Source organism: Carcharodon carcharias, chromosome 5, assembly GCF_017639515.1.
Source record: "Carcharodon carcharias isolate sCarCar2 chromosome 5, sCarCar2.pri, whole genome shotgun sequence".
Lineage (NCBI taxonomy): Eukaryota > Metazoa > Chordata > Chondrichthyes > Lamniformes > Lamnidae > Carcharodon > Carcharodon carcharias.
The window spans coordinates 68,242,581-68,266,259 of record NC_054471.1 but is presented as its reverse complement, the minus strand read 5'-3'; the positions used below and the strand labels follow the sequence as shown (position 1 = coordinate 68,266,259).

At 40.7% G+C, this 23,679-nt stretch overlaps 1 protein-coding gene across 8 annotated transcripts in view; it reads left to right on the top strand.

Moving 5' to 3' along the window:
- Nucleotides 1-23,679, top strand: part of eya4 (EYA transcriptional coactivator and phosphatase 4) — a 467,229-nt gene that overhangs the window by 183,374 nt on the left and 260,176 nt on the right. The window contains exons 1-2 of one of the 8 annotated variants that reach the window (XM_041188546.1): nucleotides 19,415-19,499; nucleotides 21,371-21,428. The exons of 3 other annotated variants lie outside the window; for them this stretch is intronic. Coding sequence is in view for 1 of the 5 variants with exons in the window: in XM_041188543.1 (XP_041044477.1) it covers nucleotides 19,467-19,499 (33 nt within the window). In the remaining 4 variants the exon portion in view is untranslated. 4 more of the 8 variants (XM_041188545.1, XM_041188543.1, XM_041188547.1 and 1 more) reach the window with 4 other exon arrangements.

Genomic DNA, 23,679 nt, shown 5'->3' with positions numbered 1-23,679 from the left:
TATAGAAAGGTTGCGATTGCACTGGAGAGAGTGTAGAGGAGATTTACCAGGATGTTGCCTGGGCTGGAGAGTTTTAGTTATGAGGAGAGATTGGATAGAGTGGGGTTATTTTCCTTGGAACAGAGGCAATTGAGGGGAGACATGATTGAGGTGTATAAAATTGAGGAGCATAGATAGGTTAGACAGGAAGGAATTTTTCACCTTGGTGGCGGAATCAATAACCAGGGGGCATAGATTTAAGGTAAGGGGCAGGAGGTTTAGAGGCGATGTGAGGAAGAATTTTTTCACCCAGAGGGTGGTGGTAATCTGGAACTCATTGCCTGAAAGGATGGTAGAGACAGAAACCCTTATAACATTTAAGAAGTATTTGAATGTGCACTTGTGATGCCATGGCATACAAGGCTATGGGCCTAGTGTTAGAAAATGGGTTTAGAATAGTGAGGTACTTGTTTGACCAGCACAGACTTGATTGGCCAAAGGGCCTTTTTCTGTGCAGTAGGCCTCTATGACTCAATGACTATCACTCTATGACATAGGGGGCTGATGACGCTGCACTGACACAGCATCACTGATGCTGCCGTTCTTTGTCCAATAATGTTTATTCCCAGCGCAGGCTCCCAGCACCCTCCATAATGCATTGGGGTATGATGAGTGCCTCAGGTATGTTGATGGCCTAAGGCCTCGTCACTCCATAATCAAGGTTAGGCACCATTCGTGCTTTTATTGGCCTCATTTTCCAAATAAGCATAGAACCAAGTATTTTTCACTTTGAGAACTAAAACGTGTGCTGTAAGAAAGAACTTTGGCTTGTTATTTATTATCTAGCACAGTCCCAAAATTTCCGTCAATTTTTTGGAACTTATTCATCATGGCAGATGTTTTAACTTGCAATGAGGGAGTTCTAGATTGACAGAATACAAGTGACCCATGATCCTGTGCCATAATGTAATAATAAAACTGATCTGTTAGAATACACAGGGAGACTTTATTTATTGGCTACTTTCATTGAAATAGCTGAGAGTTGGAGGAAAAGGAAGTAGAAAGCTCAGGAAAGAGGTACAAGCCAAAAGGGCAGCTTTGAATAAAGATAGAGATTTTGATAGATCAGGAGATATGAAAGTATGTAAGTATTCAAAATGGTGGCATGTGGTCTATTTTAAATATACATTTAATGCCATTCTGCATATATATTGAAACTTTTGAATTTAATTTTTTTCTAATCTTGTTTAGGCACAAATTTATTAAATTGATTTTCCCAGTAAATGGTGGGCATGTTTAGTTGGCTGGAGAGTATAAATATATATTACAAAATCATGTCTTGTCTATACTCTAAACTTTAGCAATTGTACACACAATGAAAGTCTTATACAATGTAATTCGCACAATTTGTTGTGATACCACAGGTACCCTTGAGGCCAAAACATGTGTAGAGTGATGTAGGAACCATAGACCAAATTATGCTGCCAGCTTCATATCATCTCTCACCAAGGAAAATGGGATGCATGTGTCTATGCGCATAGTTCTCATCCCATGGTATCTGAAGGCAGTTGTTAAGAACTGACCATTATGTTATTTGAAATGTATAGTAAAGGTAGAATTAGAGAACATTTATATAACTATGTAGGTAAAGAATTGGCTTAAATACTAGACACTATTCACTCTCAGGAACAGATTACTGTGGATTCATTACAATCCTGGATGTTGGACATTTCCAGCGGGTAAATTACTAAGTAGCTCAGAAAAATCTGATGGGAAAAGTGATCAAGACATCAGGAAGCTCATCTGAGTTGGTAAACAAAGCTTCGCAAAAATGTCAGACCACTTTAAAAATTAAAACGCTCTATGGAAAGCAGAAAGAGATCACTAAGATTCAAGATTCTGAAGAGGCTTGATAGGGTGGACACTGAGAGATTGTTTCTGCTGGACTGATCATTTAGGACTGAGATGAGGAGAAATTACTTAACTCAAAGGGTTGTGAATCTTTGGAACTCGCTGCCCTAGAGGGTTAGGTATGCTACATCACTGAATATATTTAAGGCTGGGGTTTTTGGGTGTCTCAGGGAATCAAGGTATATGGGGAATGGGCAGGAAAGTGGAGTGAAGCCCAAGATCAGCCATGATCGTTTAGAATGGTGGAGCAGGTTCGACAGGCCATATGCTCTACTCCTACTCCTACTTATTGCGTTCTTGTGTATTCTACACCTGGCCAACATTGTGATGTGGATGCGAGAGCTGGAACATAAGCAAGATAGTGGAAGATAATTTTAAGGTAACAGAGATGTGGTTTCTGAGACGTGCGATGAGGATTTGTTGGATGACAGCACACAATCAATGAGGAAGTTTTGAGGAAAGCAAGCACACAAAAGAACTTTTGTAAATTATAATCTAGAGGCAATTACAATTCTTGGGCCACATACCTAGGAGAGAAAAACTAGAATATCTAGCAGTGACTGGTAAAATTGAGGGTAGACAGTGGCAAGACAGTGACAATGGAGCAGATATACCAACAGTTTAAGAAGCAGAAGAGGTATATGATTTGAGAACAACACCAAGATGTTGGTTGCTATCAAGGACCATGAAAGTTGAGACTCATGATCACTGAGAGTTGTAAAACATGAAACCTGAAGAAGCTAAATTATGAGCTATTCCAAGTCTGCCGAATCTTTTAGACAATCAGAGAGAAATTTCCTAGTTTTTTTTCCCAAGTTGGTCACAGGTCGTTTTCCTCTTTTTGGTCCCTCCTAAACAATAACATGGTTGGGGATGAGATTGGGGTGTTTATGGTTTCACAATGTCTGGTTGCAATGGGTTTTTTGGGTCTACTGTACTATTCCTATCCTTCATTTTGTATGTATGAGCGTTTTCATTCTGGTAACATAAGAAAAGATTAAACATTACATTTAAGATGTTGCTTTGCTATAATTATTACATTGTTACAATGGTTATACTGCAGCCAGAGTATAGCATAAGTAGTGAGACAACCTTCTTGAGTTGGTCTTTGTAGCAAAAAGGAAAATCTACAATTTTGGATTCTCAGGTTTTTTTTGTGTTTAATTTGATATGCCTACAGGGGAGTTGTTAATAATGTATTCAACATGTGCACAATACTTTTGCTCTGTTAAGTTTTTGTGATCTCTATGACAAAGTTTTGGGGACTTTAAAAAATAACACGGACTGTTGCTGGCACTCCCATCTGCTGATCTATTGGATCTATCGTATTCCAATTATATTTTTGGCAGAATCCATGTTCAAACCTGTTATTTGGACTGCTCAGAATAAAAATAGTAAAAGTGAAAACTCTCATATATGAAACAAATCTTACATATAAGAACTGCATATGGTTTCCTTCTTGATGAACTTTGGCACTACAAATTTTTACCCCATTTTAAGCATGAGCCCAGATTATCATTTCTATCTACACAAGCACTCTTGAAGCTTCTGGAGCTTTTCTGCTTAAACATCTCCTATTTCTTGGCCATCTATGCACTACTGAAAAGCTGTGTAAGCACTTGTAATTGGGCAAAGCATGCTGATGAAAATATTCTGTCAAAGCAAAGGGTCCCTAAAGTTTTTTGCAAGTTCCTTCCAAGATCTGAAAGCAGTGTTATAGTTTCCTTGGACTGTGTGATGCAATACAATAGTAACAATTTGTAAGAGTGAGCAATACCTTAGATTTACAGTTATAGTGTCTCACCTAACTATTCAATTTTTCTAGCTATTACTGCAAGAGTAATCTCCCCAAGCTCCAGAACATTGTGGCAACATGAGCATTAACCAGAACATTCAATGTTACGCTATTACACTCTGAATAAGAGCCATACGGACACGAAACGTTAACTCTGTTTCTCTCTCCACAGATGCTGCCTGACCTGCTGAATTTTTTTTGGAGATACATGATTTGGTCAGAATACAAGGAATCTTATTTTTTGTTTTTATTTCAGATTTCCAGCATCCACAGTATTTTGCTTTTACACCATTATTACCTAGCTCTCAGATTTTATGAATTTCAAGTCTAATAAAGCAGTTATTTGTGGAATGTCTTTGCAATCAATTATATTTAACACTTTTCACAAGAATTTGAAATATCATTGAAATCAGATATGTTCATACAACACTTAGTGGTGGAAAAAATATGAAGTAGTAGGCTTGGACCAATGTATGAAAATAGAAAATTATGCATTAAACTTTGCAACAGAGGATTCTGGAGTACATAAATCAATGAATCCTATCCCACCTTTCTTAGACAAGGAGAGCTGAAACATTTGGTATGATTTTGCTCTGAAAACATTATACTAGGAGAATAGCGAACACATTTTTCCTTTACCTCAGAAACCTGGATATAAGTCTAGCCCTGGCTGATGAGATATAAGTCTCCCATTCTTTTCCTGGCTGTAATGTACAAAGTGAAATAAAGCTGACCAGCCTCAGCCCATCTCCTAATAAATGTAAGCGTACAGAATAGATCTGGCCACAATACGACGTAAATGGTGGTGTGGATATTGATAATTTTACTTGGAGGTTACAAAAATGTCTAGAGTGAAAAGTAGGGATTGTGCTGCTGGCATGGTGCCCAATCTAATAGTCTCCCCAGGGGAAGAATAGCAGGCGGGTGGGGGTCGTAAAATTGGGCGCCAGGGCAATGACATTGTACCTGCTGCCTACCCCACCAGCCCTAAAGCAATTCTACCGGCAACAGGGGAGGCATTGGACAGCCAGCCCATCCTTTGGGCCAACTGAAGCCCTTAACTGGCAAATTATTGACCGATTTTACCCTAGGTGGAGGGAGGCCAGTGTCAGGTGTCCAGGCAGCCTGCCAGGCAGACAGGTAGCCAAGCAAGGGGGATTTGCCTCTTTTTTTCGTGCTCAAGGCATTTTCCCCCACTGCCCTATGTTTCCCTCTCCACTGCCCTGCCCTGTCCACCCTGACTCCCCACTCCCAGTCAGCATCACCTCAATGGCCATAGCTGCCAGTGACCAAAGAGCTGCTGACCGTTGGCTGCGAGCTCTCTGAGGCGGGGCTTCCTCTATGATGGGGGCGGAGGACTTGCCTCTAGCAAATTGATGGCCTGGGGGCATGGCCCCTGCATAAAATTAAGCCTCTGGTGTAGTAGTGGGTGCTTGTGCAGTGTAAGATTTTAAGATACATGATTAAGGCAGAGTACAAGGAATCTTATTCTGCATCTGGATGTTATATTTGACCTTAAAATGTTTTTTGCTGCCATTGGGAAATATTGCCCTACTCACCAACAATTGGGTCACAATATTGAGCACAGCAAATATAACTTTGGCACAAAAAATGATTCCAAGACTGATTATAAAATTGATTTTTAAAGAATTCTTAAAATGTTAGTGTAAAAATTTGTCCAAATAGTTTATCCATGCAAAAGTTAATGGCTCGGATAGTCTTCATGACAATTATTCTAGGATGCTAGTACCCGTTTCATTCGCTGTTCTTCCTTTTGCTTGAAGCTACCAAAACTTTGACATACTATGTTAAATGTAAGCCTACCTACCTAATACTTGTTCTAGGGTTATTAGTTAGCCATCACTCAAGAAATACATTTCACATTCCAATGTAAATCTTAAGTATTAGAGTGAGAAAGAGGACACGTGTTCCCTGTTGACATTTTATATTGGGTTTCAGTTTTTAGCAGCATGTGATAGTTGTTGTACCTGTATCCTCAGAGAAACCGGATATACAAATCAGACTTTGTGTCCGTTGTACTTTATTTCACTTTTCCAGTCATAGCCTGGAGTGAAAAACTTTGTACAATTGGGTTTGGCTAATAGTTTTTAAGTACCCCAAATGAAAACATCAAGTTCAAGCAAAGTTAACTTTTTTTGTTCTTGGCCTTCTCTTTTCAAGTTTTCAGGAAAAGTTAACTTTTCTGGTCTTGATGAAAGTGCACTAAATAAATCAGTGCCACAAAATAAATGTCTCTTATCTGATATAGGTTTGGGTAGCTTTTGTATTATGGCTTTCTGTTCTGCTATGAGTATTGTCTACAATATCAATGACTGTGGCTTGGAGGACACATACGTTGTGACAGAAGAGGAGAAGGGCTTTTTTTTTTAGAATAATTAAATTTAAAATTATCAACCCATAGTAAATTAACTCAACTGAAGAAAGTGGAAATTAAGTACATTTGGCTTGGGGTGAGTGTCTCTGGTTTCTGTGAAATCTGTTACCACAACACAGATTGAATGTTTGCTGAATGTATAACAACTTGTATAGAGAACTAACAGGAAGAAAAATGTTTCCATTGGAAATGAAAAACCAGAACCTATTTTACATATAGACTGCTCCTTTTAGTAGTTAGAAAATGTTACATTTCCAATAAAATGTTGAATTCCCAAAAATTGCATTTATTTCCATCTGTTTTACTATGATGTTCTACAGAGACTGCTAAGGTTGCAGGATCACCGTTAGGTAGTGCCCCATTAGGTGACAACCAGACACAGCCCATGATGCAAAATTCTCTTGGGTGCTCAGGGGCAGGATTTTTCAGTCATCGTGAGGGGGCGGGCCCGACATGCTGGTGGGTAAAATGACACGCGGTGACGTCGGGTGTGCGTCCCGACGTCATTGCCCTGAGTTTCGATGTTTCGTTCAGCAGCCACACACTGGAGTCAGCTGCACACCCACCGATATGCAAACGGCTTATTAAGGCCATTAAAGAACCAATTAAGGTAATTGTGAATGCTGCCCGTCCAACCTTAATGTTAGCGGGCAGGTGAAAAGGCCAAGTGGCCTTCGCGTTTTTTCGGAAACCTCATCCACGAGCAGGATAGGTCTGCTAAAGCTTTTATTAAGTCAGATAAGAAACATTTTCATAAATATAAACACATGTTCCATCTCATGTGACACAGTCACATGAGGGGACATGTTTAGATAAATTTTTCAAACATTTATTTAATTGATTCAACATCGATTCAGCTCCGTGCATCAGGGAGTTTGAAGCGCTCAAGAGCACTGGCCCCGACTCTCCCTCCTCCCCCCACCTGCACAGGTAGCGCTGAGCACTACGGCTCACATATTACGCTCGGCGTGCCTTAATTGGCCTGCCCGCGTAGAATGGCGGGTCGGAGCCGATCGCGGGCAGCGATCAGCTCTACGACCGCCCGCTCCAGCCAAGCCCGCCCGCTGCCTGAAAAATTCAGGCACAGGAGTTTTCAAATCCTGCTTAATAACTGCTGTTGTACCAGTACTCGGATCCAGATTTTCAGTTTATAGCCTTAAATCCAGCTCGCTTATGTCAACAAAGCATAGGCCAGTGAAAAACAAACTTGACGCTATGGATGAAGATGCTGAGTTTGGTCATTTAAATGCTGGGTGCTGGCTCATTGATGCCAATCTGTCAGAATGGAAACTAGATAGGAAGCAGTATGAAAGCGTGCAAATGAGTGCCAGGCTGGCAATAATCATTAACTGCTCCTGAATTTCTTTTATTAACTATATTGTCATTGACATTGTCCCTCAGTTCAAGCATGCCATCCACTCAGGATCACGAGATTCTGCCATGGGTTTTCATGTGACTTGAACAGGTTGACTCTCGACCCACAGATCTTTGGCACATGGGGCGAGATGGTCCCACGAGGTAGTGCGATCCGGAGTGCAGGCTTTATTTTATTTTCCTTCTCTGCCACCACTCTGCCTCATCATTAAGCCATTGCGACTCAGTGTGATGCAGCTTGATGGACAAGTTGTTGCCATTTTCAACAATCAGTAGCAAGCACCAATCCAGTCATTATTGTCAATGCTGCCATGCTTGAAATGTTTTATTTGTGCTTTTCTGGAATGCTAGCCATTTGAGAGTTCAAGAAACAGGGCCTGGTAGGGGAGACACTTTTCAGCCACCCGGACATAGTGTCCAGTCGGTCGATGTTGATTTTGCAGGAGTTTTGCTGGAATGTTTATGGAGCTGGCTTCAAGAAAGATACTAGTGTTTGTTCAAAGGCCTTACCCTTGAATCCAGAGGATGCAGCATAGCTGATGGAATTTCTAATGTGTCACTGATCAGGTCTCATTGCAGTTCAGGAGTGTGGCGATGCCAGCTGTTCTGTACACTAAGACTTGTGTTGACTTGCAGAGGTCTTTGTTGTCAAACAATTGCTACTATAGTTTGTAGAAGGCTGAGCTGGTGCAGCTGATCCAGTATTGGATCTCCACATCAATGGTGGCTTTTTGAGAGAGATGGCTGCCAAGGTATGGGAAGTGCTCAACTTATTCTGGAGTATCTCCTTCAACATATATGGGAGGTGGAATATTTGGCTAACCAGGTGTGCGTTGATATGAGTTCTGTTTTGGCAACAGACAAGGACAGGCCAGGTTTCTTGAATGTAGATTTGAAGAGGTTGAGGGTGGCTTGTAAATCTGGTGCAGAGTGGGCAATGACACTGCAATCATCCGCAAACTGTAGATAATGTATGCCTATGGTAGTCAGTTTAGTTTTCATACGCAGGCAACTGAGGTTGGAGTTTTCCATCTAGCAATATTTAACATGGACACCAGAGGGCAGTTGATCTTTGAGATGAATAGCCACTGTCAGATGGATTGTAAATAGCATGGGGGCTATCATGCAGCCTTGCTTGACCCCGGTCCAGTTTTTGAAGCCATCTGTTTCAGATCTCCTACTCAAGACAGCTCCAGCCATATCATCATGAAGCAATTGCAGGATTGTGATGAAATTTCTTGGACATCCAAATCTTTGGAGCACAATCCACAGAACCTTGCAATTTACTGAGCCAAATGCTTTGGTCAGGTCGCTGAAAGCAATGAAGAGTTCCTGATGTAGTTCTCAGCATTTTTCTTAGATTTGTCTGGCAATAAAGACAATTGGTGGAATTTTCCATGCCTGCTGGCGTCAGGCATGTTCAGCGGCATGAGCAGACAGTATGCAAGAAGGTCAACACTTGGTTTCACAATGTCGTGAAACCAGTTTGCAATCGTCCACTCTGCCTGTCAATGGTGGGATGTGGTGCAGAACATGTCTTGATAAGTGTGACGTGCAGAAGTCAGGATTTACCTCCAGGGCCTTGCTCACATCGGGGACATCCGAGGAGTAGAAGATGCTGGAGCCCAACTGCAAAGGGACCCTGGAAGAAGGTCCATGGCATGCTGGGCGGATTCTCATGGACATGGGTCTGCTGCGAAGCAGCTCATGGAAGGTGGAAAGTCACCATTGAGGGTCTGCTCACAATGGATGATGGTGGGGGGATGGAGGGGTGTGAGGTTCGGAGGGGCGGAATGAAGGTGTCGGGGGGGAGGTGAGTTTGGGAGGGGGGAAACGAAGATGCCAGGAGGGGGAGGTTGTGTGGGGAGGAACTACGGGGGAGGAGTGAGTAACAGGAGAGAAGACGGCAACTGGGGAGGTAGGTGTAACAGGAGTTGGAAGGTGTAAGGGAAGGAGTCCAGAGGGAGGAAGGAGTCCGGGAGATGGAGGAGTGCAGAGAGGGGAGGGATTCTTGGGGGAGGAAGGAGCGCAGAGAAAGGTGGGAGTAATGGTAGGGGAAGGAATAAAGCTGGAGGAAGAAGTAAGGGTGTCTGAAGGAGTCAGGGTGGAAGAAGGAATCCAAAGAAAGGAAGAAGTAAGGGTGTCTGAAAGACTTGTGGTTGGGGGAGATGGGGGGTGGGGGGGAACTAAGGAGGGGGAAGTCCAGAAGGGGAAAGAGTTTCAAGGGGGAAAGAAGTCCAAAGGAAGGTATATCCAGGTGCAAGGGAGAGCTCTGCTGAGTCCATGACTGCCTCCTGGGGACCGAGCTGAAGGGGGGCGTGGTACGAGGGAATGGTGAAAATGACCGACGGCAGAGTGAGATCGTAGGGTGAGTGTTCGACAGTATCCGTAAAAGGGACGGTGAAGGCGGTTGGTGGGGACTCGGAGGCAGATACGGACCCTGGTGGTGGGAAGGATGAGGTCGGGGAGGTTAATGTGGATGGGGGTGGGATTTTCGGAAGGGAAAGGACGGGAATGTATTCATTCACCTGGACATCCCCGAAAGAGAAAGGTTGTGGCTGGTAGGTCACGGAGGGAAGGTGGAAGGTGGACTGATGGGGGAGGGGGGGGGTGGTAGCGAAAGAAAAACTGTAGCACTTACCACGCTGGCTAAATCAAAAGTTAAATGAGAGTCGTGGTGGGCGAGGTCAGGTGCTGCATGGGAGTGTGATCAGTGGGTGGGTGGAGAAGCAGGTCAGCTCAGATGGACAGATGAAAGTGAACCCCCGGAGGCAGCACTGAACATGCTCAGGACATTGAGATGAGAGTGATAGAGGAAGGCAATGCGTGTGTGAGAGAACGCTTGCACGAGGCTCCGAAAGGCCCTGCCACACTCACAGTTCTCCCTCTAGAATCACTCATGGGCCGGCTGGATGCAGCTGAACTGCCAGTGAGGGGGTGATGCAGAGGGAGGAATTGCAAAGTCTGTCAATGAAGCTGAAAGACACCATTACATATCATTCAGTGAAAGTGAATATGTTTCCAGATTGTAAAGTAGCAAAATATGTTCACCCATGCAACCACTTGTGATCAGAATTTCTTAACTTTTGAACATGTTAAGGCTTCTGGGTGCTGCCCCGACATCCGCAGGAGGGTGCAATGGTTGGCCGTTGCCTTTGATGCCTTTGGCGTGGGTCCTCTGGAGAGCTGAGGCCTTGGGGGGGCTCTAACTTGCTCTTGGCTATCCTGAGGGCAAGCTGCTCCCTCTGTAATGACAGACGATGAGGTTGAGGGGGTCACAGGCAAAGGGGACTCAGAGGGAGCGGACAGCCTCTGAGATTCCTGACTGGATGACCCAGGGGTGTCCAGCTGCTGCTCTTTCTCCCTTCCAGTGCCCGAGGGCCCCAGCCTGACTCTTTGAGGGGAAGGAGTACCTGGGGCGATGTCCAGGATCCCCGTTTCCCCCTTGCATTGCCACTGCAGGAACTCGCCCATGGCTACACCGATGGAGTGCAGGTCTGTGCACATCTCCACTTTCTGCTGGACCAGGGTCTCCATGGCGTCCACTGTCCTCCCCATGGAGACCTCAATATGTGCACATACGGGCACCACTTCATCAGAGAATTGGCGGACGCACTCGTCCAACTCATGAGCTACTTTGTTCCAGCTGCTCTGCATGATGCTCCCCTGCCTTCTGCTGACTCTCCAGGATGAGTTGGAAGGCCAAATCCAGAGGCTCTTCATCTGACTCAGACCTCACAGATGCCTCTTCCCCGGCAGTCCTCCAAGCTCGGAGCTTGGCTGAACCTGCCTCCTCCTGCTGTGGATACGTGTCTGTGCAGTGACCACTAGATTGTGAACCTGAGCATGGTCTCGATCTAGGTCCCACCAAGGTGTGTGTCTCTGCGCTGGTGGAGGGTGTGTGGGTAAGTGCTGTGATGGAGCTTCCAGGCTGTTTATTTCCAGCTGTTCAATGGAGGAGTCCTCTTGGCTACAGGTGAGGATATGGATGGAGCTGAGAGACTGGCTGGCTGAGGGTATCGGTCACTTGGCAGAGCTCCCAGTGAATCAAAGTAGAGATAATTAGTGCACAGCAGCACAGTCAAAAGCACAAGAGAGGGCACTCTAATTTGTGTTGAGAGAGGGATGGTGTGGTGCAGGATCCTCCCGAGGGTGCAGCCACAGGAAACACACTGTATCGCTGTTGGGCAGCCTTTGAATTGCCCACTACGCCATTACCTCACCGTTTCCTCACCCTGGGTGCCATATCTAAACTGCTGCCGCACACACAATTCTTAATGCTTGCAGTCCAGGATTGCTCCATTGAAGATATGACTCTGAAAGCCAAGAAAAGTTCAGTGACCCATCACTGGAATGCCTTTTGGAGGCCCACTGTGATGTCCAGTACCTCTCTCTGGCTGCAGGAGGTCCAGCAAACTCACCATTCAGGCTTCGGGGGGCGGTGGCAGTGGTGGTCACTGAAAACACTGCACAGAAGAGGTTGGTCATCCAGTGCAGAAAGAAGGTGAATGATCTCATCCGTGCCACCAGGGTAAGTCAACCACTTCATCACTCGAAACTCACACACACACACAAGGCCATCACACACTCACTGGCAGCTCACTGACTGCCAGCTCAAGGGACATCACAACTCTCTCACACACACACACCCTTGCATCTCCATCTGGCCTCATCTCCTCTGGAGACTGCCTCTTCAGCCCTCACCATCTTGAGGCCACTTGTACAGATCAACATGTGTCCCCACGCACACCTGGGATAACCCCCTTCCTAGTACAGCATGTGCCCTGCAGCCATTAAAAAGCCTTACCACTGGCCTGGTAGGTAGAGACTTGCCCATGAGCCCCCGTAAAAGTAATGTGATGCTGCCAGTGAAGCCTGTTGCTAATGGCCGCGAGTGCTGTCCAAAGCAAGGTAGGCAAACAAACCTCAAAGTCCCGGGCGAAGTGCAACTCGCCAGGTGCACGTCGCTTGTGTACAGTTGTAAAACACATCGGTGTGATTAGCTCATGATCCAGTCTGGGCGGAATGATTCCAGCAAGCAGGGCTTATAGTAAGATTCTCATGTATTAAAGTTAGCATCTCGACATGCGATGGCGGGAAATACAACCTGTCATTGATGGGTGGAGCGGATGATCGCAAATTGGTTTCACGATGACGTGAAACTGATTTTTGCAATTTCCCGATATTTTCTGCTCCCGTCTGCAGCAGGCGTCATAGCAGGTGGGAGCAGAAAATCCTGACTTGTGTCTCCAGGGGGATTTTCTCAGCCTCAGGAAGTAGGCAGTTCAGGAGAATGTGATATCAGGATTTTTCCTGCTATGGAATTGAGGGAAACACCTCGATTGTTTCCACAGCATGGTTTATCACTCTTTTTTAAGGCAGTTACAATTACTGCATCCCTAACGTGAGGTGCGGTGGAGTTTTTTTCCACCCAAATACCTAGGATGGATGCATGAAGTTGATGATCCATCTCCACCTCCTCCTGAGGCTCCCAGTATCACAGATCCTGAGTGTACTAACAGCTACGCTTTGAGATAATCGGTCGAGCTTGTAATGTGGCTCATTTATGCTTGCTAGAAGCAACATACATTCCTATGCGGGGACCCGTTCTCTACAAACAAAGGGAATATGTTCAAGCCTTGCATCTTTTTTGAATTACTCAAGAGCTTGGGAACCTATTGTTCCTTGTTGGTTTCTCTTTGGCAACTCCTCATCCAATCAAAGTCAACTTGCTAACCAATCAGCATCCTTTTTTTTCGTAGTATAAATTGTTGTGATTGTTTGAAATTTGGCATTTGTCCTGAGGAGTGCAAGACAAAAAGCTTTGGCAACATGTCTCCCTTTTCAGCAATATTCATGATTTGGGGCGCGATCTTCTGGTTGATGAATGGGGGCAGAGCCTGCTTGCCAACCTGTAAAATGACATGCGATGATGTCAGGCAGGCATCCCGACGTCACCACGCATCACTTAGATTTTCAGTTCGGCAGGCACACAGCCAAGTTGGCTATGTGCCCACCGAACTGTCAAAGGCCTATTAGGGCCATTTAAAACCTAATCAATTCAATTTAATGAGCTGCCCGTAAAACCTTAAGGTTGGTGGGCAGGCAAACAGCCCAGGTGGCCTTCGCGTTTTTCATGAAACCTCATCCATGGGTGGGGAAAATTCTGGCCTTGGTATAAAGAAACCCTGCATGACATCTCCTCCAGCATTGTCACTGGCCCCAATCTCCGCACAGCTGCTTCCCATTGTAGCTCACTCATTTCAAGGGAGGTAGAGGGTGGTCATTTATGTTCTTCCTTTACCAATAGCAGCCTGTTGCCTTGTAACTCTTTCGAGTACAAACCTGTTTCCATCTGTTTCAGATGAAGTTAGATTGTTTCATAGTTTTGCCATTGTGAGATTTGAACTCTTGATCTTGGGGTTACAAACCCAGTACCATAACCACTTGGCTATTTAGGCCAAGCTCTGTTGCCTTGTAACTCTTTCGAGTACAAACCCGTTTCCATCTGTTTCAGATGAAGTTAGATTGTTTCATAGTTTTGCCATTGTGAGATTTGAACTCTTGATCTTGGGGTTACAAACCCAGTACCATAACCACTTGGCTATTTAGGCCAAGCTCTGTTGCCTTGTACGTAGCCTTCACCCACAAAAAGGGTTAACGTGCATTAATGACTGTTGTGAGTTATTTGAAGAATCTGGTTGTCAATTTGGATAGTTGACAGTTGTGAATGAGTTGTGAATTGTAAGCAAATGAGGTTTGTAATTGGGCTGAGTCTGTGAGCATGAGAAGATTGCTAAAATTTGGTGCAATGATTTTAGAACACTGCAGTGGAGGAGGACAGTGCAGTGAGTTTTATAATTAATGAGGCTGTGAGTAGTGCAGCAGTGATCAGAAACAATTTTAACAGTCTTTTCACCCTGGCAAATCTCCTTAAGCCATTGGGCCAAATCTTCTGGTCTCCAGATCTGTGTGAGAATTGCCCAGTAAGATTTAACTTAACTACCTTAACCATTTTTCCTACCTTCCACCTCATCCACCTACTCACTCACTCACTCACTCACACACATTCATCCATTTATTCATTCACTAACATTCAGAATGGATCTTTAAATTTAACCTTATGGCAGCTAGTGCTGTTTGAAGGGGGTATATCCTGTCTTCCCACGACGCTACGGCTCCATCAGAGTTCCCTGAGGGACAGTGCGCTGCACATTTCAGTGAAAGCTGGGCTCAGGGGGTCCTGGTAGAAATGTGCAGCAGCATCAATTCGGTGGGGACTGCCATGTGTGTGTGTGGAGGAGTGGGGGGTGGAATATTCGAGCAAAGTGGCAATCTAGCAATTATTGCCACTACTTCAAAGATCCAGGCCAACAAACGTTTTCTTCCATTGCAATCATGCTCTTGGGGCAATGGTCTTGGCACTAGTATACTCAGCATCTCTTCCAACTGTCTTTGCAACAACATTCACTAATAAAAATTGACTCTCACTTAGCTGGCTAATGACAATTTTATTTCTTTTAAAATTCTGATGAGTGATAAAGCCATTACTAAACACTGTGTAGATGATCAGCATGCTGAATTATGGAAAATTATTCCTGCTACCCCAGTTGACGAGTGAAACAATCTGAACCTAAGACACCGAGGAGTCAAATGGTTCTTGTGAAAAGAGAGGAGGTGTAGAATTTTTGTCACGACAAGTTGTTTGTAATTTCTAAATTTCCAGCATTGGGCTTTTCTAAGAAACACAATATAATCTGCCAGCATTTAAAAACTGCTGCTAAAGCAGGACTCTAATGTGTCTATTTGCTTATACTAGGAAAATTAACATTTTTTTAAATTGCTAAAAATTTAAGATGTGAAATTATACACAAATGGAACTTTTATAAAAGGATTGGCTTGAAGTAACTGATTAATATTTCCCAATTTTCTAAATTACATTTGTTTCACCTTTTAATTTACCTGCTGTGATATTTTCTGGGCTTTGTATAATAAAGCCGAAAAGTGCATAATAAGCTGCAGTGGCTCAGGAATGATTTATAAAAGGACTTAAAAGATATCAGAAAAGTACAACGAAAACAGATAATTATAAAGTTATAGAAGTTCAAGAGACCTAAAAAAAGTACAAGCTATTTACGTCTTCAAAATATATTTCTGCCATTTGAAAAAGTATGATGGAAATGCCATTGACATTAAATATAGTATGTCAAAACCCTTATGTGGGTTGTAATCGACAAAGCTGTGTCCAAAACTATCTTTAAATTGAAAATCAATAAAATACTGGGTGAAGCACTTCCACATAAACATTTTATGAGCTTACCTGTAGGCTACAGTTTCTGCAAAGGATTAATGAAGTATAATATTGACCCATAGGCAATGGAAACTTCAAACAATTAGTACAATTACTGTCTTCTGCAGTACCTAAGGTAAGAGAAATTGGATTTCTCACCCACCATTTTGTTATTGCATCTGTTCTGGATTACTGTTTTTATCTTGTTGTTTTATCAAATAGAAAAGCTGAGAACATACTACTTGTGTTACCTACTGTCACTGAAAGAGTACCTTACAATTTCTGATTCACAAGATTTAATTTGCTGATAATTAATTTCAAACAGCATCTCTTTGTAATATTTTAAACATTTATATATTTCCAAGCAATAAATCTAACATCAGTGACACAACAAGGCTTGTACTGCAGTTTTTTTCTTTGAATGGGTAGGAGTGCATTTGCTACTGGTCTTCTGAGCGATGAATTGGTTTCCAGACAAAAATAAAAATGTTCCTTCTAGAAATGCAAGTTGCAGCGGAGGTTTGGCTGACACATGGGTTTGTATTGTTTGCCTGCCATTTTGTTAGGGTTATAGTTCAGTACCTAGTAGTGAAGGAGAACAGCAATTTTAAGAGGTTATGAAGATTTTACTTTGAACAGCAGCATAGGCCACAATTGCTATATAGCACCATGACATATTTTCAGTAATGTCGCAATTTCTCAAATAAAGAATTAAACGTAAATTTTTAGTGAGCCCATTAATATTAATTTAGTAAAGTGTTCACCACTATTTTACTCTGCCAAATTCAAGTGAATTGTTTTCCCCAAGATGCTTTGATTTACATTACGAGGAAGATAGAATGCTCAAAACAACCACATGTGTAAGAAGAGATACGTCACTTCACTAACTTTAAAATGCGCTATACATTACAGTTATCCTCACAGATATTTTCCCTCATCAGAACCACATGGCTCATTTGCATATTTATGATACATCAGTGCACTGTCAAATGTAAACTAATTTGTGGAATTTTGCCAAACTTGAGCCATTTCCTCTCCATATTCTCTGACTTTTAAAAAGAAATATTTTAGGCACAATAGATTTGTTGGACCAAGTATATTAATGTCCTTTGGTTAAATATAATTTGTTTGTCATCTCATTAACTTTAAAATAGGTAATAGTTTTCCATCTAAGCCTAACAAAGAATTTTCTCTCCCCACTCTTTAGCCCTATTATAATTTGTGCTGATATTTGTGATATATATTTAAGTGGCCATAACACTAACTTTTGACCTCAATGAATAAAATATTTCTTTAAATTTTAATGTTTATCACGGGTATATGATTTACACATTTACATACGACTTTGTCAAAGAAAAACTAAATTTCAGTGATCAGTCACTTGAACCCCCTCCACTCCATGTCACACCAAAATTGTACAACCAACAAATGCATTTAAAAATTGGGGGCTTCTTATAGAGCAACCAGGACAGACGGATATTTTATATTGAGCACAAACATTGAGAATGCTAGAACACAGTTTTGTTGCAGCACATATGTTTAAAAATTAGGTCCTTTCAATTTACAGCAAAATTTTCTTTCAATCTCCCTGTTCATCACATTTTCAACAAATTCTCAAGCATTCTATTTCAAATAATTTTGCTGGGATAAGATGGGCATTGTCCACGATTCAATGGGAAAATTTTACACGTTTCTATTACATATTTAGTTCATCAATACCATTACTCAATTTTCTAAAAGTTTCTACACTTCTGGGGTAGCCTGCAAGCTTTTAGGTTTTCTCCGAAAATATAAGTTTTAGTTATAACAAACCACATGGGTGACCATTCTCATCACTTTCTCAACAGATCGTGTCAAATGGTGCACTTTACCAAGTCTGGACTGGAAGCCTTGCAAATCCCTATGCCATCATCAGCATTATTTAAAGGATGGCACACACATTGACATCTGGGAGCCAATTCATCATTTAATTAAATTATCCTGTAATGAAATCTTCTGTAATGAGATTAATCTAAATTATTTATCAGGCGCTGACACAGGCGCAAGACATGGTTAATAATGAATGAGGATTCTGTCTGTTCTGCTTCCAAAACCAGGACTTATTTCAGCTGCTAAAATGTTTTTTTTTAAATTTCGTACTGCAACAATCTTTAACCAATTTATTTCAGAAATATATTGTGGGATGGCCTGAATTTTTCGGGTGGGTTAGGAGAGGGTTTGGAATAATCAAACGTAGTCTTTGCTACATTTCCCTAAACAGTAGGACATGAGTCAGGCTGTGGGTCATATTTCTCCCTGTCAGGAAGGTGGTTTGCTTGTTTGCAGAAAGGCTCCAGGGAGAATGTGTTACAGTGCCTGCAAGTAGGTAACCATGGTAACAATCATATAAGTTTTTTTTAAATGTAGATTTAAAGAACGGCGCTAATGTTAATGATAGGTCCACTCTGTGTATATTGATTGTTATTAACTGATTTTGTGGATGACCAAAAAGGGTCCTGATACTATTAAGAGGTCTAAGATTTCCCAAACTCCTGTACTAATGCTGCAATGATTAGAAGGGAATGTGTTATCTTTATTCATGAAAGAGATGTTATAAAAAGCTTGAATCACATGAAATGAAATATTTTTTGGAGCGCAAACAGAAAAATAACATCCTAAAAGTGAATGGAACTGTACGAACTCATGATGTAGTGCTTATGGCGCCATCTTCAGGTTACATGCTTGCTGACCTGTTAGCAAAAAAGTGCTCTTGATGGCTTTTTAGAAGTTCTTTTTGTGTTCCATTTTTCAAAGCTGTTCCTTCAGTTTACAGTGCTAAAGTCTCTTGAAATTGCAATGCTTGTTAATACATAAAAGCAGGGAAGGTGTATCAGTATGGAGTTATTTTATTCCAATTCTTGCAGTTTTGTGTTGTCAGGCTTTTATCTATCAGCATCTTTTGAATGAATCTTACTGAACAAATAAAGACAGATATTCCTTAGTATACCAAGACATTTTAAATCCACTGCAGTTTGTAAAATACTAGTATTCAGCATACTGGGATCAGACAATGTTGAAAAATTTAACCCAAGGATGAATTATCTTCTTAATTTGGCTTTCCTTTCATTTACACCTCTCATTACACCAAACGTACAGAAAATGTTTGCTTCTGACGCGTTTCTAAACCCAGTGAAAGGTATATTAAATATATTTAAAGCAATAATAACTTACTCATGCCTCTTTCTTGTGTACTAGAGGTCCACACTGTTTTTGGAAGTGAAACTTCATTATATCATCAGAACAAAGATAACAAAATAAAGTTTAGCTTCTATTTGACAAAAAAGATTGGTGCTTAAATTAACTAGGGTACCACTAGAAATGAAAGTAGACATTTGGCTAAATCCGAGGAAATTCCACAAATTTCTTTGATTTGCCTGTATTCCATTAGGTTTCTGGCAGTATCTTTGAGTACTTGGCGAGGGATGATGTTTACCTGTGTGCTGTTGAAGAAATATGACAAGGGCTGCAGCTAATAGCATTCTAATTTTTTTTAGTAGTCTAGGTATTTCCTGAAGGGATCGACGCTTTCAGACAAAAATGCTTCTTTCTGCAGACAGGGTGACTGCCGAAATGTGTTTCCACAACACAGTTTGCAGACTTATCCAGCAGTCCTGGCTGCAGCATTACTTGTACGCTGCCTTTTCCAGCTCTGGTAGTTTGCTGTAAAACTAATTGAATTGCATATGCTGTATCTGAACTTCGTCTTTTGTTCTCAGGTGATGTACTGGTCTTTCTTTTGGTATTGTAAGCTGTGTTTCTTGCTTTTAGTATAGCCTTCATGTAACCAATGTGACACAAATTAGCCCAGCTACTTTGGCTGTATCTATGACTGCACCAGAATACGGGACACTGCTCTCATTCCTTCAGAAGTTGACAGTATGTTTAAAACAGACTGTGACTCAGTCATATATTCTGTTCATTTTATTGTCAGTGCAAGCAGTTTAAAATAGGCTTTGAATACAGCACTCATTGCCCGGTACTCAAAAATTTTACACAGGTGCCTAGACTTAATTTTCTGTGGTATGAAATATTATTTTCTGGTAACTAAAATATTCCAGGAGTGCCCCATTCAATGAAAGTTTCATGTAAATAAATGTAAAAACGTGTGTTTTCGTTCGGCAGAAGTTACCCTTTTTCTATTGACAGCTCAAGAGATTTTATTATATGTGTGCATTATGCAGTGCAATTTCTTTTTAAAACATTGAAACATTTAAGAGAATTTTCAGCCTCCCAAGATCCTTTCTAATAATAAAGTGCTTGAGTTGTCAAAGTGACGGCACAGATGTTCTAATCTGTACTGACACAGCTTCCTAACGCAGCACATCAATCATGTGTTATTAGCTTTAATAGAGCTTGGACATTTTCCGTCACTTAAACATTGCAGTGGTGACAAAAGTGAACCAGAAATGTGCTGCAGGTGTAACCTTCACTCAAACCCCATTTATGACAGGCGTTGCAGTGGTCTCCAGCATGGAGGAAGGGTGCCATCTTCAGTCTCTTCTTTCCTTTGTTTAAGTCAGTGGCACAGTGATTTTGTGTGAGGTCGGTTAAACAGTGATATTTATACTAGTTTAGTTGTGCAGAACTTTTTTTTAGAGAAAGCTGTTAAAAAGGACATTCCACTTCACTAAATGTTGCAATTTGGTGGATTTCAGATGTTCTTTTCTCAGCTCAAACCTATTTCAATTCTTTTCAATGGTTTAAGGTTTCCAATTGTTGGTGTTATTTTTGAACTAAAGCTTAAAGGAACACTGTTTCTTTATCATCAACAGTTTTTTTTAATGGAATTCCTGAAAATATTAGCTATAAATTCAGTACCTTGCAACAAAATTCTAACTAGTTTCAGATAAAATTTATTTCTGGATCCTTTCTTCCAAGATTAAGTTTCTCGCTGTAATTTATGAAAGAAATAAACAAAAAAAAAGTCATGTTTGCAAAGAATTCCTAGATATTTATTAAATTTATAAATGGGTCAATTTTTAAGAACTATAACATTGACATTGTTTCATTAAGCAAAATAAGTAAAAGAAAAAACCTCATCCGAAAGGAAATTTTGAATTTTCTACAATCTAACTTTTAAGGCGCTCCATGAAATTTATATTGCTCTCTTGCAAAAAAAATTCTAAATTCCCTTCTGAGAGTGAAACTTCACATGCTAAAGAGCAGATGCGTCACAAAGTGACAGCAGGCTAGCAGAGGCTGGGGATGTGGCTACGCCGATGAGCCTTGGAATAAATGCAGCACATTATATATCCAGTGAAAGACAGGAGCTGTTGACGAGGTGACCTCTGAATGTAAGTCAGCTTGCTATAAACAGAAGAGTGTGGAAAGCTATTGGTCAGTCTGAAACTTGTTTACTATCCTGACTATCCTCATGGTAAACTTAAATCAACAGTGCTGAGCCTTGGAACATGATTACAGCTTTAAAAGGGAAAAAAAAATCATCAGGGTAAATAAAAACAATACTGTTGAAAAAATAATCACTTGACTAATTCAAAAGCTGTGGCATATTTTGTAACATTGAACTGGTGACTGAACCGACTAAGGTAAAGAAAAAAAGAAACAAAATTTAATATCTTCCTTGCAGAGTTGAAAACAAAATGAAAATTTTGGAGTTTTAACTGAAGATCTGTGTAATTTTTCTGGTAAGACTTTACCTTCTATTTTTTTCACTTTGTTTCTAGTAAAACAATGAGACCGTTGTTTCACATATCTGCCCAATGTCTAGATAATTGAACAGCTTACCTGAGAATTGTTTCCTTTATTCCATTATGGACTGCAAGCTGCAGTGGATGATATATCATCATTATCATTCCACAGTAACTTTGTAATTCCTTGTAGCTTTAGCTCAGCAGAGAAAAAAATAAATTGTTTATAACTTATGCAGTTCATTTCTGGGAAAGTGAAAAACAATTGTTGAGCTTGCTGGTGTTCTTCAGTATATGCATCCATGCGATTTGTTGCTGAAAGGCAAGCTCGTGTTATAGAGATAAGTTACAGTATTTGTAAGACAAGAGTGTCTTGTTACTTTAGAATTACAGAACTTATTTTTCAGTTCATTGTGTCAAGTGAAAAAAAATCATTCTACATTCAGAGTTGGACTCAATGAGCAATGCTTTTCAGTGAGTCTTGATACAGTTTTCTTGTCCCTTTGTACTAGAGGGTACCTCTACTTTTTACAGCAAATGTGATCAGAATTGCTGGCTTTTACTTGATTATTGCGGACAAATGTTCTACTCACCCCGTTGAAGTTAAATTTTAAAATTGCTTTTGCTCAGTGCAAACCAGTAAGAAAAAAACCTGAAATATTTACGTCATCTTATCTGTAATGATGTCTCATAACAATTTGTTAGTAGGAAGTCAAGATCTACGGAAGGAGGATTAAGTTTCAAATCCATTTGAAATCATTACCGATACAAGAGTAGACCTAGAAAATTCAACTGAAATATTTAAGAAAAATACAATTCAATTCTTGTTAAAGTATGATAGATATGCTTGTTTAAAAAGGCAGTTGAATATGCTTAAAACATTTTCTGAGTAACATAAAAAAAAATTTGCAACAATCTGCTGAACAATCAACCTCCTCTGCCTTTAATTTGCTTATTTGTAAGTTTATCCTAATAACTTGGTTGTCAGAAATATTTTTACTCTTGGTGTGATGCAGTGCTCTATATGGCATAATATATCTGTTTAAAATCGCATTTCATTTTAAAGACCAACTGTTGGTGCTTGCAATCTGAGGCCATGTCATGAGTTGGCAAAATGTTTGCTGACTTCTTGAAAGTCTGCTTCATTCACGGGACACAGCCAGTGAGAGGTTACCACAGGAGTGTCTCATTATCAGGCTTGTGGAGGAAACAGAATACCACAAACTGGGCTCTTCTAAGTCTGAAATCAGTTTTTCTCCTTTAGGGCTTTGGATTGTTTTGAGAACCTGACTTCTGTTTTCATTGTAATAACAGGTACGGCAGTGTTTAAAGGAGGGAAGGTTTTCCTGTCTCCTTTAGCTCTGTAGACTAATGCCATGAAACTACACAGCTCCTGTATGGAATAGACTGATGGTGTTTAAAGCAAGCAGCCTGTTACGTGGGCTGCCAGTTGCTTTTCTTCCGTAAATGTTCTTTACTGAAAGTGTATCTTAAAGCTTGGCTGTAGTGAAAAATGTACTTAACATTATAAGTTAAGAATATTGGGTAGATTATTTTGCCTACATAAGTACAGAAGTACATGTTGAGGCGAATGTGAATAATGTTTGACACTTAATTAAGAGTAAACTTGAATAATAAAGCAAATGTAGATCATTTTTGTTTGGAATACTCTGCTACTCTGCTATTTATGAGCAATTTGGCTTCTTTCTCTTTCAGTAAAAGTATTTCAGTTCAGCTTGTACCTATGAAACCTTAAATACTTAAGTGTGTCATTGCATTTTAAATAAACCCTGTCTAATATTTAGTTCGAAGCGCAGTGATAAATATGTTACAGGGAACATTTTGTGGGAAAATATAGCTAGTTTTTTTGTATAAATCTCATAAAGCTGCTAAAGTTGCAGAGAAAAATATGTTTTCTTTAGTTCTACTAAGTAACTCTCTGGACTTATAAACTCTGCTCCTGTTATTAAGAGAATGACTATAAAACAATTTATGAATATGTCAAACTGATGGAAAAAAATAATTTTTGAAGACACATTTACCAACTGGTACAATTTTCAAAACACTTTAAAAATGAATTGATCTTAACAAAATTTCATGCAATTTTCACTTTCTTGTGATAATATAATTCTAGCCTCATATAAATTGTTTTAAAAAATGGGTTAACTTTATTCTAGAATGTGAGGATATTCATCATTGCTTGCGTCTATCACATTATTTGACTATTGAAAAATATCTAGAGCTATAA